Source organism: Bombus vosnesenskii, unplaced genomic scaffold (assembly GCF_011952255.1).
Source record: "Bombus vosnesenskii isolate JDL3184/JDL3185 unplaced genomic scaffold, Bvos_JDL3184-5_v1.1 scf7180000013272, whole genome shotgun sequence".
In the NCBI taxonomy this organism is placed as follows: domain Eukaryota; kingdom Metazoa; phylum Arthropoda; class Insecta; order Hymenoptera; family Apidae; genus Bombus; species Bombus vosnesenskii.
In genome coordinates this window covers 5,732,673-5,746,581 of record NW_022882930.1, presented here as the reverse complement: position 1 = coordinate 5,746,581, position 13,909 = coordinate 5,732,673, and the positions used below count along the sequence as shown (strand labels likewise).

Here is a 13,909-nt window from a genome sequence, read left to right as displayed (position 1 = left end):
GTATTTTAATAGACTGACAACGATTGTTCTAGTTCGTACGTGCCGAGAAAGTGATAAATGCAGAGAGATGAAGTTTAGATTTCAGATGAAATTAGAGGATCTACTGGTTTGTTAGGTGGTACATGTTGTTTAATTTTGACGTTGACGAGGAATTGGGAGTTGGTTCTCGGTATGAAGGGGATGAAAGATGAAGCGTGAGTCTGACCTTATTAAATTATATGATCACAGTGAATTTCGGTTATTGCATTGCTGTAGAGATCAATATTTTCCTGCAGAGTCATGCGACCATTCTTAATAAATATCTTGCTCGCATCTTGACCTCCATATCTCTCGAGCAAGGATGAATCTCGAAAATTTATGAAGGACATCCGCAACCTTACGACATTAGAAAGAACGTAGTTCAAACGACTGGCTATGTACAAAGCGGTTCTTACGATTTATTAAGCGATCAATTGTGGTTTCTTCATAGACTGTAACAGTTTCAGCAATATGGAAGATTCCCTAGAGATTCTTTTGGAAGGCTTTCGTAGGTACTGTAAGCTTCCGAAGGTCCAGGGAAACTTTCAAAGTTTTAAACAATTTTTACTGTCTTTCGTTAAAAAGTAAGCTTTCCGTTTTCTCTAGAAAGATTACTTCTTTCTTTCTGTATGCTACAGAATTTTCATGAAAGGCTGTACGTAAGTACTATTTGGTTCTTCGAAGGATTTTTAAAAACCTTCGAAGAACTTTTCCAAATCTTTACAAGTGTTAGAAAACTTAGTAATTTTAACAAGATTCTAATAAAGTCTGGAGACATTTCAACGGTTCTTCAACTTTTAATAAACATTGTAGATATAATTGTTTATAATACCTCTAAGGATAAGAAGGAACAATTATAAAACTACACATACTTTCCTCTAGAACTAGGCATTATTTTCTTAACAAGTATTACACAATCAGGATCCAGTCGAAACCTTAAATGATTTCTCAGTGATTAAAGAAAATCAATCTAATTTGATTAAGAAAAAGAGAAAAGAACAGAGGAGAAAATGAATAATCTCAGCAGTTTACATAGCGTGAACAATTGTGAATGAAAAATATGATATAAACAAGAAAAGAATACAGACGTAAAATACAAGAGATGTGGAAATACGAATGATGGTGTTCCATTTAAGGCGCTTTCATTTCTATGGCTGTTATGATTGTTCTACGTCTTGTGAATTTGCCGTACCGAGACGGTGGTAGCTGTGCAAGAATTGGCCCGATTCCGCAGAAGAGCTGTGCCCTCCCATCTTCTCTTAAATTGCGCTATTACCTACGCAAGAGCAACATTTATTAGCGAACAGGTCTTTTTCCTTTCTTTGCATACTAGCTAACTAGAACTGGTGTATGTGGAATTCTTTTACTTACCTCACCGTTGCAGAAACAGAATAAAATGGCCACGCAGAGACCCTGCAAAAGAATTGTCGGTAATTGAACAAATTTGATATTTATATTTAATATATGTACATGTATATCTAAATCTAATATTCATAATATTTGCCCGTATAAGAAATTTTATATTCTACATTTTTGAACTCTGTGACTTGATAATTTTTATTTGTTCAGTTCTTTTAATTAATTTGAAGATATCGAAAGTATAATGAAAGTTGAAGATTGAATGTATTTAGTACTTTTACCTATACGTTTAAGAAATAGAATTTGAAATAGAATAGAAGAAAAAGAATTTGTCGACGTGGTAGGTTTTATTCACTCAGTTCCTTTTGACTAAGTCCTTGAAACTAAGTTGAGGAATATACCAGTGTTCAGTGTCTCGAGAAAATTAAATAATTACATTGTGAACTGTGATGAAGTTTGAGTGTAAAGTAAAAGAAGACAGAGTATTGGTCGAATTTGATTTGTGTTGAAAAAGAAATATAAAGTCGTTGGTACCTGAAAAGAGGCCGTTATGGCGGAGAGAACTTCGTAAAATTGCTCCCAGGGGTGATTTTTCGGCGGTCTGAAGGGGATGACAAGATAATGTAGGCCCAAAAGAGGTACGAGGAGTAACGTCGCTCTGACAAGAAGAAAAATATTAAGTTATAAATATTAAATTAGTATTTGTATTAATTTATCATTTGATTATATAAATATCAAATATTAATTAAAATAATAATTTGTCGATTAAAAAGAACAAAGAAAGAGAGTATCGTTGACTGTCAATAGTATCTTGAAAACATTCCAGAATCGATGAACTAGAAGTTGAATAAATTTCTTTAGTTCTAATTATGAATAAAAGAATAATTCTCTTAACTAAACTAGTACACGGAAAGGAATTATAATTGATTACCGAAATGCTTGACGCATAGACCTGGAAGGTTGCGTGCCAATCGTAGGACCAGCTCTCAGTTTCATCAATAGAACTCGAACGATGTTGAAGAGGAAAAGCACGTTCAACAGGGTGGAAACGCAGACTGGGTAGACCAGCACGTTCATATAGTTACCCTCGTTGATCCAACATCTAACATATCAAAGCAGTCTGATATAATCTATTTATAGCGTTGTAAAGAAATTTTCGTTCAAACTACCCCTCACAAGATTAAACGCATCGATCAAGAAGAAATATTCATATAACAAGCAATCCGAAGCTCACAACCGAATATTCGATCAAAAGAAATCTTATGAAATCCTAATTGCTTCTTGAAAGCTACCTTCCAGAATATTTCCAAATTTTCTGAAATTCGGCTAATTTCGAGTCCCTGTTCCTAATTTATTTTTTAAAATATCTCACTCTATCCAGTGACAAGACGCTCGATGCTGAAGACATTTTGCGATCGATTGATTTTACGCTATGCGGAATCCGCGGAATTTATGGCCTCAGCGTGGCGAACACGAATTTCATAGAGCGTACTATTACGGTTTTATTGGTCAAAGGTTCGAAAGTTCGTCGTTGACAAGGATCGCGAAATGCGAAATTTGTCTTACACTTTCCTGACGATTAATAAATATTCTTCCACGTGGTGAAGCAACGTGAACATTATTCAACATAAATATCGTGCTGATCATTAACTCCTATAACAGAATCCCTTTGTTCATTACGGAGTTCGTGGTCTTTGGTAAACGACGCTAATTCAATTGCCATGGTTTTGATCCTTCGATGTACGTCTTTCATGGTGTGTCACGATGCCGCAGGCACATTCCTACTTGCAGCTATCGTATACGTAGCCTATTTGAAATCAGATAGGAGCTTGTTTCTCCCTTTGCAAACACAGTTGTTACGAGTCAGCTGTTTCTATCAAATTTTAGCATATTTATATAGTTTGATAAATTTGATAAATTTGGATCCCATCGATAGCGTCTTTAATTGGCAAAGTTATTTCGAACGCGAACCAAGACTTATTTCTTTTTAAAGGAAAGTGTATTTTCGAAAGGTAATATGGTTTACAGATTTTGCTATTGGAAATTATTAGAGCAAAACACACGTGTATATCGAAATAACAAAATTCGAAGTTTTCGTAATAGGATTTATGTGATAAATCAACCGTCGTTTGTATTTTTCAATATCTCTCTTATAAAATGTTCCACAAAATGTTCACGAAAAATTCTGTTGGCTATTCACTCTGTAATTTTTGTTATTTATATTTCTTATTTTCCTTTGTATACCTTCTACTGTTTAACGTGTGTCACAGTTTACAAGAAATTTACTGTTTTTCTTTTTTTATCTTTTTTGATATTTTCTTCGTTGCACTTTCGAAAAAGATATCCCGAAAATATTCTACCAACAATTCGCTGTACTTTTTACTCTGTAACTTGTACTTCTCTCGTATTATTATCCCATCTCACACTCTTCTTATCAATATCCATTTCCAAGAAACAGAAAACACTATTATTCGATAGCAAAAATTTATGTGCCAAGACGTTAATACGACTATAATTAAGATATTTGCGAGGTGCATATGTCAAATAGCCATTGATTTGATAATTACTGTCGCACTTACTGTCCGGTGTCCGCAGGGTCATCACTGGTCGCCCTTAAAGAGGCATAAATCGTGACGATGACCGCAGGTACAGGCCAACCAAGACCCATCAGCCACTTTACTAATTTATGCTCGCTGGTGAAAGCGCTAACGAGCAGGGTGTGCAGATAAAAACCCTCGCACAACATCCAGGCGTAATTAGTAAGTAGAAAGTAATGCAGGATAATGTGTAGCAGCCGACACGTTATCTGAAAATTGTACAATCTGTTCACTTCTATATATATATCCCTCTCTCTATATATATGTATTGTACAATCGATTCATTTCTTTATTTCACTTTTTTAATTCCTTTGAAATTCCTTATTTTGTACGCATCCAAATACTTTGTACGCTTCCAAGTACTAATTACCAATTACAGATAATAATAACGCTGTACGAATGTAATAAAGTAACGCAGATGTGCAAGAATTTCTTTTTCTCTTGTCGTTCTCGAAAATAATCTCATTTCCATTCTATTTGCAATTTAAATTAAACGTGTTATTTAAATCTGTGTATCGTTTTTATTTTTATTATTATTTTATTATTGCCGTCCAACGTTAATTTAATATTCCAATTGCGCAAGCAGGAGAATAACACAAAGGACGTGTAACGCAGTAAAAAATTGTCAAAATATATGTGAGAATCGTTTCGCAATTATCATATCTTCTTTATAAATTCAATTTACAAATTCATCTTATGTAACGCATTATGTTCCAATTGTTACCGATAGTCGGTACATCAGTTTGACGGTCGTACATCGGCGTTTTTATCTTATACCTCGCTTTACTTTTCCACCGTTCATCGTTCTGAAAGAGTAATTGGCACATCTAGGTTATGTAATATCCTATTTGAAATAGCCGATAGCCCCCCCAAAAAAATAAAAACCGAGGTGAGGATATCCATTTTCGTGGCCGATTAGCAAATTCAGAACTTACCGAAACGATAATTGCGCTAATTACTGAAACGATACGCCGCGAGACGAAATTCTCGCGTGAGTTACTGGGTCGAGTGCTAAGCAAAGAAAGAACCAAGAGAGAACGAGGGCGCCTCATACGTACCTCATTGTTCAATAGTAAATCCGTGTTCGCGACGATGCATCTATACCACACCAGCCATAGTGCGTTATTTACAGCGAACGAGGCGAACAAGTTCATATGAAGGGTGGTCCTTGCACACCTCAGGGAGCTGTATTCAAAGGAAGGATAATAAAGAAGAAGAAACTTTGTCCCCTGGTAAGAAACATTTCTTTTAATTCTTCGTTTTTGTTTCTTTGTTTCCCTTTTCGCTCTCTTTATAGTTGGAAATTGCTTTTACGTAAAGCGCTTTGGAAATAAAGAAACGAGTTCACATTCGTACGAGAATTTTCCAATACATTTTTGTACCGCGAACATAAATAGGGAATAATTAAAAAGAAAAAGATCAGGCTACTGACAAGCACATCTACTAATATTTCTACGAAATTATTAAACATTCTGTATGCGAAGCAGCAATGTCGTTGCTAGTTAGAAGAGGAAGACAAAAAATGTGTTTTATATAGTTTAGAGTTAGGCGTTTTAAAACACTTGTTGCAAGACTGCTGTAGCTGTGAAATTATTTGTTGCTTTTGTTAAAAAAACGCTTGAAATAAATTATATTGCGTTTCAAAGGACTCGTCTGATGGATGCAATTTTACTTTCTAATATACAGGGTGGTTGGTAACTGATGGTACAAGCGGAAAGGGGGTGATTCGCGGGAAGGGCACGAAAGTGCACGCGTACCGAGCCAAAATTCAAAGTCGATTTTCTCAAAAACAAAGCCTCGAACGAAAAATTTTTATTCTATATTTTCGACTTCCTTTTTCGCGTAGAATCACCCCCTTTCCGCTTGTACCACCAGTTACCAACCACCCCGTATATGCATCTTTGACATTTTGCGAGAAATTGAGACGACCTTGAGATTTTTTAAATGGCACCGTATATTTTCTTCAACGTTAGCCGACCTAGCTGGACATTCTATGCAAAAAAATTGCATTGCGTTCAAAGTTAACGTGCCAAAGACAAAAAGACAACGTAGATAGAAAAATAGCGCTTCGCGTCTCTTTTTTCCTCGTTTTTCATACATTACATTTGACACAGATTAGAATTAAAATATCTTCTAAACTGTTAGTTTTTCGATATAGATAGGTTAATACCTCTTTGTAGAGAATGTCCAGGTGAATCAGCTAACGGTATAAAAATTATAAGGCGCCATTAAAAAGATTCAAAGTTACCTTCGTACACCTCAGAGAATATAAGATATTCGAGAATAAAATTGCATCCATACGACATAATTGGTTTAAAACGTTCCACGATAAAGTCAATAGGTAACGAGTTACTTTAGACAACATTTCTCATTGACTCTGTACGCAGGATGTTTAATTTGCAATATTTGATATAAGAGGCAATATATGTATTTGCAATGGGATGGGCGCGTGTTGCGTTGAATGGAATGAGTGGCAGTTAGAAAACATATGTAAGCCAGGTGTTTTTTCCGGACTGCGAAGCCGAAAGATAAATAAATATATTTGAAAAATTCTGTGCAATATATCGTCATAATAAAACATGGTTAACTGAGTAATTAAATTGCAGTAAAAAATAAGGCAAATATTAATGTTCAATGTTTCCATCATAGCAATCTGAAGCATTTTCGTTTATATTTTACATGCAAACAAGTTGACGTATAAATTCCAGAAAACAGAATTCCCCGTGTTTGTTTTACGTGCAAACAGTCGTGGGTGTAAAGCGTGTCACTTTTGCAGAATGTCTCTCGAAACAGACGGACCATCGATTTCCATAATTTCCGCTCAAACACGTTCATTTTAATGTTTATTTTACTAAGAAGAAAAAAGAAAGTATAATAGAGGAGAATAAGAGCTGGGAAGTAACAGGCGTATAATAATAAGAGGAAGGGGAAAAGTAGAAAAAGAAGCAGCACTTTCGTCGACTCACCGGAAGTATGTGAGAATACCTAACGACAGTAGCAACGCTACCAACGATATTGCGTATCCAGCTTCGTAAAGTCCGCTAATTCCTTGCTGCCACTGAAATCGAAATTTATGTCGTTATTAGCGAAATCATTCTCGATAAATTGACTAATAAAATGGGGAAGAAGATACAGATTGATGCGAGAAGACTGATTTCACTGATATATGCAAACCATAGAAATTACCGTCATTTTTTTTTTTTTTTTAAATTCCCGAAATATTTTCAATAAGGGATTAGAATAGAAAGATGGACAATTGTAGACGCATACTTTTCATCCGAAATACGTTGAACGTGATGCAACGCATCGCGTAATTTACGGCAAGGAATGATCTTGACGATCCAATGAACGCTACATAACGTATAGCATAAAGCAGAAAATAATCCGATTGCGCGATCAATTACTTTTGAATGTGACATGTTTATTCTCTCTCTCTCTCCCTCTTTATTTCTATGTAGACAACATGATCAATGTGGACCATAAGTTACATCGCAGTTGCTGCAGTTGAACAGTTGGTTGTGCGTTGAACGACAACTTTCGCGTCGTCTAATTACATTTATTGGCCTTTAGTCCCGCTGAAATTGAATTGATCTTGCTATTAAGTGCGACCGGTCATACTACTCTTCGCTCGGACAGTTCGTCGCGAGTTTCGAAATTTCCCCATAGGCTTCTCTGCCTACTGTTTCTATCGACTTCCCAATTTGTTTGTGACATTTTTCAAACTCACAGTGAAAGGAACATCCATTTAGAGGACCTGCCGAAGATCGTTTAATAGAATGTCAATGGAATCGTTCGAGGAAAGAAAATCAATAAAACAGCGTTCTAATTATTTATTCTTAATGATTCTTTATAAATTAACGCGAACGTCCGTAATCCTTTCAGCGCTGTAACATGACATTTTACGCGGTCAATTCTCAACTTTCGTCTATTTAGTCAGCTACGTTCCGCTGTTTCATTACGATTCATTGCAAAGTACAATAGAATATTCCTATGTACATTTTCCAAAGGTAAAATGTGCTTCTACGTATTGTAAATTGACCGTGTAACGACGATCTTTCAAGATGTAGAATATTCCGATCTAACGAGTAAAATTTCACGTTAAGATGCACCGAGCGACATGGAAGTTGAAAGTTTAACAGAAATGTTACACGTTCGTCACATCTTCCAGTCTGGTTTTCCCGTATTCATCCGTTCGATAAATCGTAAATAGCGATTTTTCGAAAGCTTCAAAAGCCTCTCTAACAGCATCGTCTTCTCGCATGTTTCGATGTCGCATGTTTGACAACAAAAATTAATGACAAGATCCACGAGCGGAAGACTCGATGTTTCCACGAATCTCACGAGAATCCCCGGATCCAACGAAAACCATTGAAACAGGATGAAACAGGATAACTGGTTAAAACGTCAACACGATCCTCGTGGACATTCGTTTATAAGGACGTCTCGTCTTATTGCTTCGGCACATGTTTCATTCGTCGTCGAGGGAACCACGAGACTCTCGTCTTTCGTGTTTCTCGCATAAAACAAGGATCATATCGTTGCTCTAACCAAGAAGCAGAAGAAGATTCTCAGTTACCTATATCTTAATTCGTCTTATCCATTTCTTGGGCAGTTTCTTGCACGGAGAAACGAGATCTTCCTCGTTATATCGCGTTTCCCTTTGCTTTCTTTGGTATCGAGATTCCTGTCTCTGGCAACAACGATAATCTTTATAAAGACACTTCACCTCGGTCGTTTCATGCGAGTGTACTTGGCGGTATTACAGATCCCTGAGATATTTTGCTATTAAAATTGCGATTTTCAAAGGAGTGCTTTCTTCTTCTTCTTTCTTCTTGTTCATCCAGTTACCGACTGTTTTATACATTGCGTTTCTCTGCTTTGAGATTTTAAAGTAGCCTTTGATGTTGCTTAAGATGTTTCCAAGACTATTAGCTAGTACATGGTTTTGAAATTTGAAGATTTGAAAATTTATTTTGATCAAATTGAGTCCTCGTTGAATTATCTTATCGTTTAGTTATTAAAGAACCTCTTATTTTGTATTTGAACAAATGCTTCCTGAAATGATTCCTCAAACAGTTTCTAATCCTATTGTTTCAGCACTGTCAATTGCATCTATTTTCGAAATAAGATACGAAGATAATTTATTATCTCCAATTGTTATTTCCCATCTTCTTTTTTTTTCAAATAAAAGTTACCCTAGTCTGTTTCAAGGGAGTTCTCGGAATGGTTTTAGTTTCTTTTTAATTCGTTCCTTTTAATGTTGTGGACGAAGGTTTCTTTGCAAAGCGCGTATTACGAGCTATGTACTCGGGATTTTCGAGCTTTATTGGTCGACGAATACAATGCTATAAGATCGAGATCAGTATCGTTTTTATCTTCCGTAAAGAAGGGAATATCGTCTGTCTACGATAAAATCTGTTGGTCTACGATATACGTGCACACTTTCTTGGAAAGTTTGCAAATCTTATGAACTAAACAATGCTGTTGCGCGCTAGATATATAATAAAGCCTATAGATAAAGTGTCGTCGTTAACTTTTAATACCCTATAATGCTCGGTTATTAACAACGATTATTTACCGTGTAGTTTGTAGAGAGAGAGAGAGAGAGAGGATTACGTAGTAATAAATTGTCGAGAAGAAAACAAGTAACAGTATCCAGATTTCAAGTTACCATAAAAAAAGATTGCCTATTCGCATTAAAATATTTAAAGACCCAACATTTTTTCCCGTCGAATGCCTGTTCATAGTCACGCTGGATCACACGCTACTATACGAGTGTAAATAAACGGATTCATGCGACGATCGAGCAAAAATGAAGTTAAAAATTCTTTGAGCAAAAATGAAACAACGCGTTAAAAGGTAAAAAGGTACCCACAAACAGACAGATTATTATTAACATTCGAGACATCGTACATTTTCTAACTAGTAATATTTATGAACGTAGCAATATTTATGAAAAATGCTATTACGTTTTATTCTTTCGTGGTCTGGCAGGAGGGACATTTAAAAAAATACTTGCGATAAATGCGAAATACGTCTACCCATAAATACGTAGATATCTCGATATATGAACAATGGATAGTTGACCATAAATATGGAAAATATGAGAAGGTAAATTCGACGTTCGATGGAAGAAGCAGTAACCGGGGGGCAAAGTCAAAAGTTACATTGCTCCATGAAAGAATCGGGAAGGTTGCAAATAACCGAGCAACAAAAGCTCCTATTCAACGTAATATCTCGAACAAAACGGTACCGTTTGTTTTATTTTCGCCGCGGACATAATTTCCACCGTCCGATACTACATCGTCACGTTCGACCGTAAATTCCGCGATTTGTATCGGATATTAAAATTCCTGCTGAAAGGAGTAGCTGAACGGAGAAAGGTAAAAGCGTAGTGAAAGAAGGAAGAAGGAAGAGAGGGCCTTTTTTTTAATCCACACCTGTTAAGTTTGTAGAGGTTTATGCGTAGAGGATGGTTGGTCGATGAGGTTTAATGGACGAGATTGCTCGTTGTTGAAACCGTCGAATATATTTAAAATGATAAATTAGTATACAAATAATGTTCGCAAAGACGTATAAGTCGTAAAATAGGATCGCTAATGACTCGTTAATTAGATCGCTGATACTTCGTTGATAACTGGTTGATAACTGATCGACAACTGACTGTAACCCATTTCCTTGCGATCGCATCCGCTGATTTATACCGGTCCGGGAAGAGTCGGAAAATTCAAACTCGTCTTTGTTCGACGGTTGCACGTAGCGACGACATTGTTTTGCTCGGAGTTTATTTATTCTTACATTACGTGTATCCTAAAGATCTTGATACTCCGAGGCAAAACGACAACACGATTTGAATTGGCCTGTGACTCATATGCCGCTACAAGTTCTTTATTGCCAACCTCGAGTGGTTTCAGGTTAAAGGTAGAAGAAAGTGCAGGACATGTTCGATTGAGACGAAGATCGTTTCTTGTATATGGTCGCTTAATGGTCTTCGCGTACTTTACAAGGAAGATATTTTCATTGATATAAAACGCTACACAATTTCATTGGAATTTTCTGTTCCATGAAATTCAGAGTTGTTTTGTTATTGGTTTATACGTCGAAGAAATACGTTGTTGTTTACGATTAACAATTTCACGATTGACCAAATAAGTGGTTCACCGTTGCATCTTCGAGTCTCAGTGTTTTGGAATTTTTCCATCACAGCTGCCTTATGTCAATGTCTAAAATCGAAATTATGTTAATGTCGGATCAGTGTCTCGATGATTTTCTCCCAACACAAAACTAATTTGCGTAAGAATTAATTTTTTTCTTCCTTTTCATTTCAACGAAAAATTAAAGTAGGAGGAAAAATGGAACGAAAGGAATCTTCTCTGGTCCACCGTGTTCTGTTAGTATCATTTTGCTATCTTCGTGCACTTATTTCCCACTTTCGTCCTATAGTGGCAGCTTCTATTCGATGCGAGTACCACGATCGCTCGTCCTGTGATGCGTTTTTCCTTTATTACTGCGACTGTCAAGCTAGCACGTTTCCCTTTTCGTCGTCATCCCCTTTGATCCCCGATCTTATTCCCTCGTTTAAATCACACCGCTATCAAGAGAATAATCCTCTACCCTCGAGGCTGTCGTTCAACGCGTGTCGCTCGAGAAACGACGAGCATTCCCATTCATGATTGCACCTTGATATTATTTATAACAGTATCGTCGTGCCATTTTATCAACACGTTCCGATATTTAATTTCCTTTTGCGTAGGAAATTATCTATAAAATTGTTAAGGTCCGATTACATACTCTGATATTTTCTACTTTTTTTCTTTAATGTTAAAACACTATATTTATTCTTTCGGCTGTTACTAATATTAAGAAAATTATATCAATAAATCAAGGAACAAATTAATTTAAATAAATTTCAATTTTATATATGTTCCTTAGTATTATATATATTTAATTACTATGACTGCTTTTCCTACTTTTTTTTCTTTAATGTTAAAAGACTATATTTATTCTTTCAGCTCTTAGTAATACTAAGAAAATTATATTAATAAATCAACGAACAAATCTAATTTGAATAAATTTCAATTTTATATATGTCTCTTAGTATTATATATGTCGGAGATGGAAGGACATCGGGGTTTCCCTTTTGGAACGTTGGGGAAAACCCCAATACCCTAGTCCAGACTTTTACTATAGCTACACTTAAGTAATAAAACTAAGAAATAGTTTTAACGTTCTAATCCGATTTTACGACGATGGGCTTGGGCTCGAAGTGACATAACGAGTTACTGAACGTAGCCACGGTCAAGGGAGGGACGTATACCTGACAAAGGTATGGAATAATTATATAGCACTCCTTAAAACCAAAGATCGACCCGAGAGGTGGAGTGAAGAATATATAAGGGCAGTTCCACTTGGACTGCGTTTGAGTCTATTCAGAGCAGTACTACTTGCACGTTGAGTGACACCAGGATCGTGTATCACATCGCATTCGTCGTCCCGCTGGTCGTGGATGCGTTATCGAATCTGAATTCATTGTCATCGACATCTTGACCATCCGATCGCCGCTATTACTTGTAGTCTCTTGTAATAACCACGTTTGTACCAATAAATATCAGCTATAGCCGCGATAGCAAATTCGAGCGAAGGTTCGTTAGACGCCCAAAATTCCAATCCTACCCCGACATATGTATTTAATTACTATGACTGCTTTTCCTACTTTTTTTTCTTTAATGGTAAAAGACTATATTTATTCTTTCAGCTCTTAATAATACTAAGAAAATTATATTAATAAATCAACGAACAAATCTAATTTGAATAAATTTCAATTTTATATATGTTTCTTAGTATTATATATATTTAATTACCCTTTTTGCGTATTTCTACCGATTTCCTTTAATCTTTCTCTTTAGTTCTCCTTTTCGTGCATAGTTGTGAATTCTTCCCCTCCATTGTTATTCTCTCTATGCATTTTTATAATGATACATTCATAGCATTGCCAAATAACATTACGTAGAATGTAACGTATAAGATAAACATTTTTGCTGCTTCACTTACACTGAGATCTTGCAGGTTGACGCATGTCGTGTAGTTGCTCCACACTTGGTCAGATACTGGATGTCGAAACCAGGTACCGTTCGACTCGCAATATTTATGTGCCTGCACTGAAACAAAAAGATTCGTACGCCACGATTTAACTTTTCTTCTTCGATCGAGTAATTCTTGAAATTCTTCGAATTCTTCGATTAAATAATCTATTCCGATTCTTTCGTCGATATTTCGACAGCTACGTTAAACTTTATTACATTTTCAATAAACGTCATGCACGCGGAACTGTATATTAAAAATATCGTAAGACATACAGATATGAAATATATTTGGCGAGAATCCAAGGAAAATAGAGAACGTTGAGAACTTGAATTTCCATCACGTCGAAATGACAATTTTTTCCCGAAAATATTGAAACATGATACCCAAGTTTTGAGAATATTAAAACGTTCTATTGTAGGAATATGGAAACATTAAAATATCAAAATACGAGAAAACAGAAATATACAATATTATAATTTCTTCTTTGATTTCTGCAGAACGAATTTTATTTGGATGAAAACATCGCCAATATTCGATCCTTCATATTCTACGTCTCAAAGAAACTCGTATGAAAAATTCTACCGAAGAAAGCGACGACGACACATGGAAATTCTCTCGAAACGTTCTAACCCGTTCCATTTTACGCGTCGGAAAGGCAAATCGAAAGTAGAAGGTAAAAATGGCTATAAATGGTATCGCGTATCACGTTTGCATTTACGATAAATATCACACGTATATTCATATGCAAACGACAAACGCAAATTAAAAATCGAATACGCCGTTGTAAAGGAACACCGATGGTTAGTTCTTTCGATATTCACGAGACAATTTCGTTGGATCGATTTAATTAA

General features: G+C 35.8%; 2 protein-coding genes across 8 annotated transcripts in view; one reads left to right on the top strand and one right to left on the bottom strand.

Annotated features, from left to right (window-relative positions):
- LOC117231403 (calcitonin receptor-like) overlaps positions 1 to 13,909 on the bottom strand; it is a 165,602-nt gene that overhangs the window by 1,324 nt on the left and 150,369 nt on the right. For 6 of the 7 annotated variants that reach the window (XM_033489824.1, XM_033489830.1, XM_033489828.1 and 3 more), the window contains 8 exons: positions 13,026 to 13,132; positions 6,941 to 7,032; positions 5,033 to 5,159; positions 3,957 to 4,183; positions 2,309 to 2,479; positions 1,912 to 2,035; positions 1,390 to 1,431; positions 1,211 to 1,294 (listed from right to left, as the gene is read on the bottom strand). In XM_033489824.1, the coding sequence (XP_033345715.1) occupies positions 1,211 to 1,294; positions 1,390 to 1,431; positions 1,912 to 2,035; positions 2,309 to 2,479; positions 3,957 to 4,183; positions 5,033 to 5,159; positions 6,941 to 7,032; positions 13,026 to 13,132 (974 nt within the window). Of the gene's footprint in view, positions 1 to 887; positions 1,295 to 1,389; positions 1,432 to 1,911; positions 2,036 to 2,308; positions 2,480 to 3,956; positions 4,184 to 5,032; positions 5,160 to 6,940; positions 7,033 to 13,025; positions 13,133 to 13,909 lie in introns of those variants that run through there. The other variant, XM_033489829.1, reaches the window with a different exon arrangement.
- Positions 5,084 to 13,909, top strand: part of LOC117231399 (esterase FE4-like) — a 35,444-nt gene continuing 26,618 nt past the window's right edge. The window contains exon 1 of the mRNA XM_033489817.1: positions 5,084 to 5,206. Coding sequence (XP_033345708.1) covers positions 5,129 to 5,206 — 78 coding nt within the window. The 5' untranslated portion in view covers positions 5,084 to 5,128. The remainder of the gene's footprint in view (positions 5,207 to 13,909) is intronic.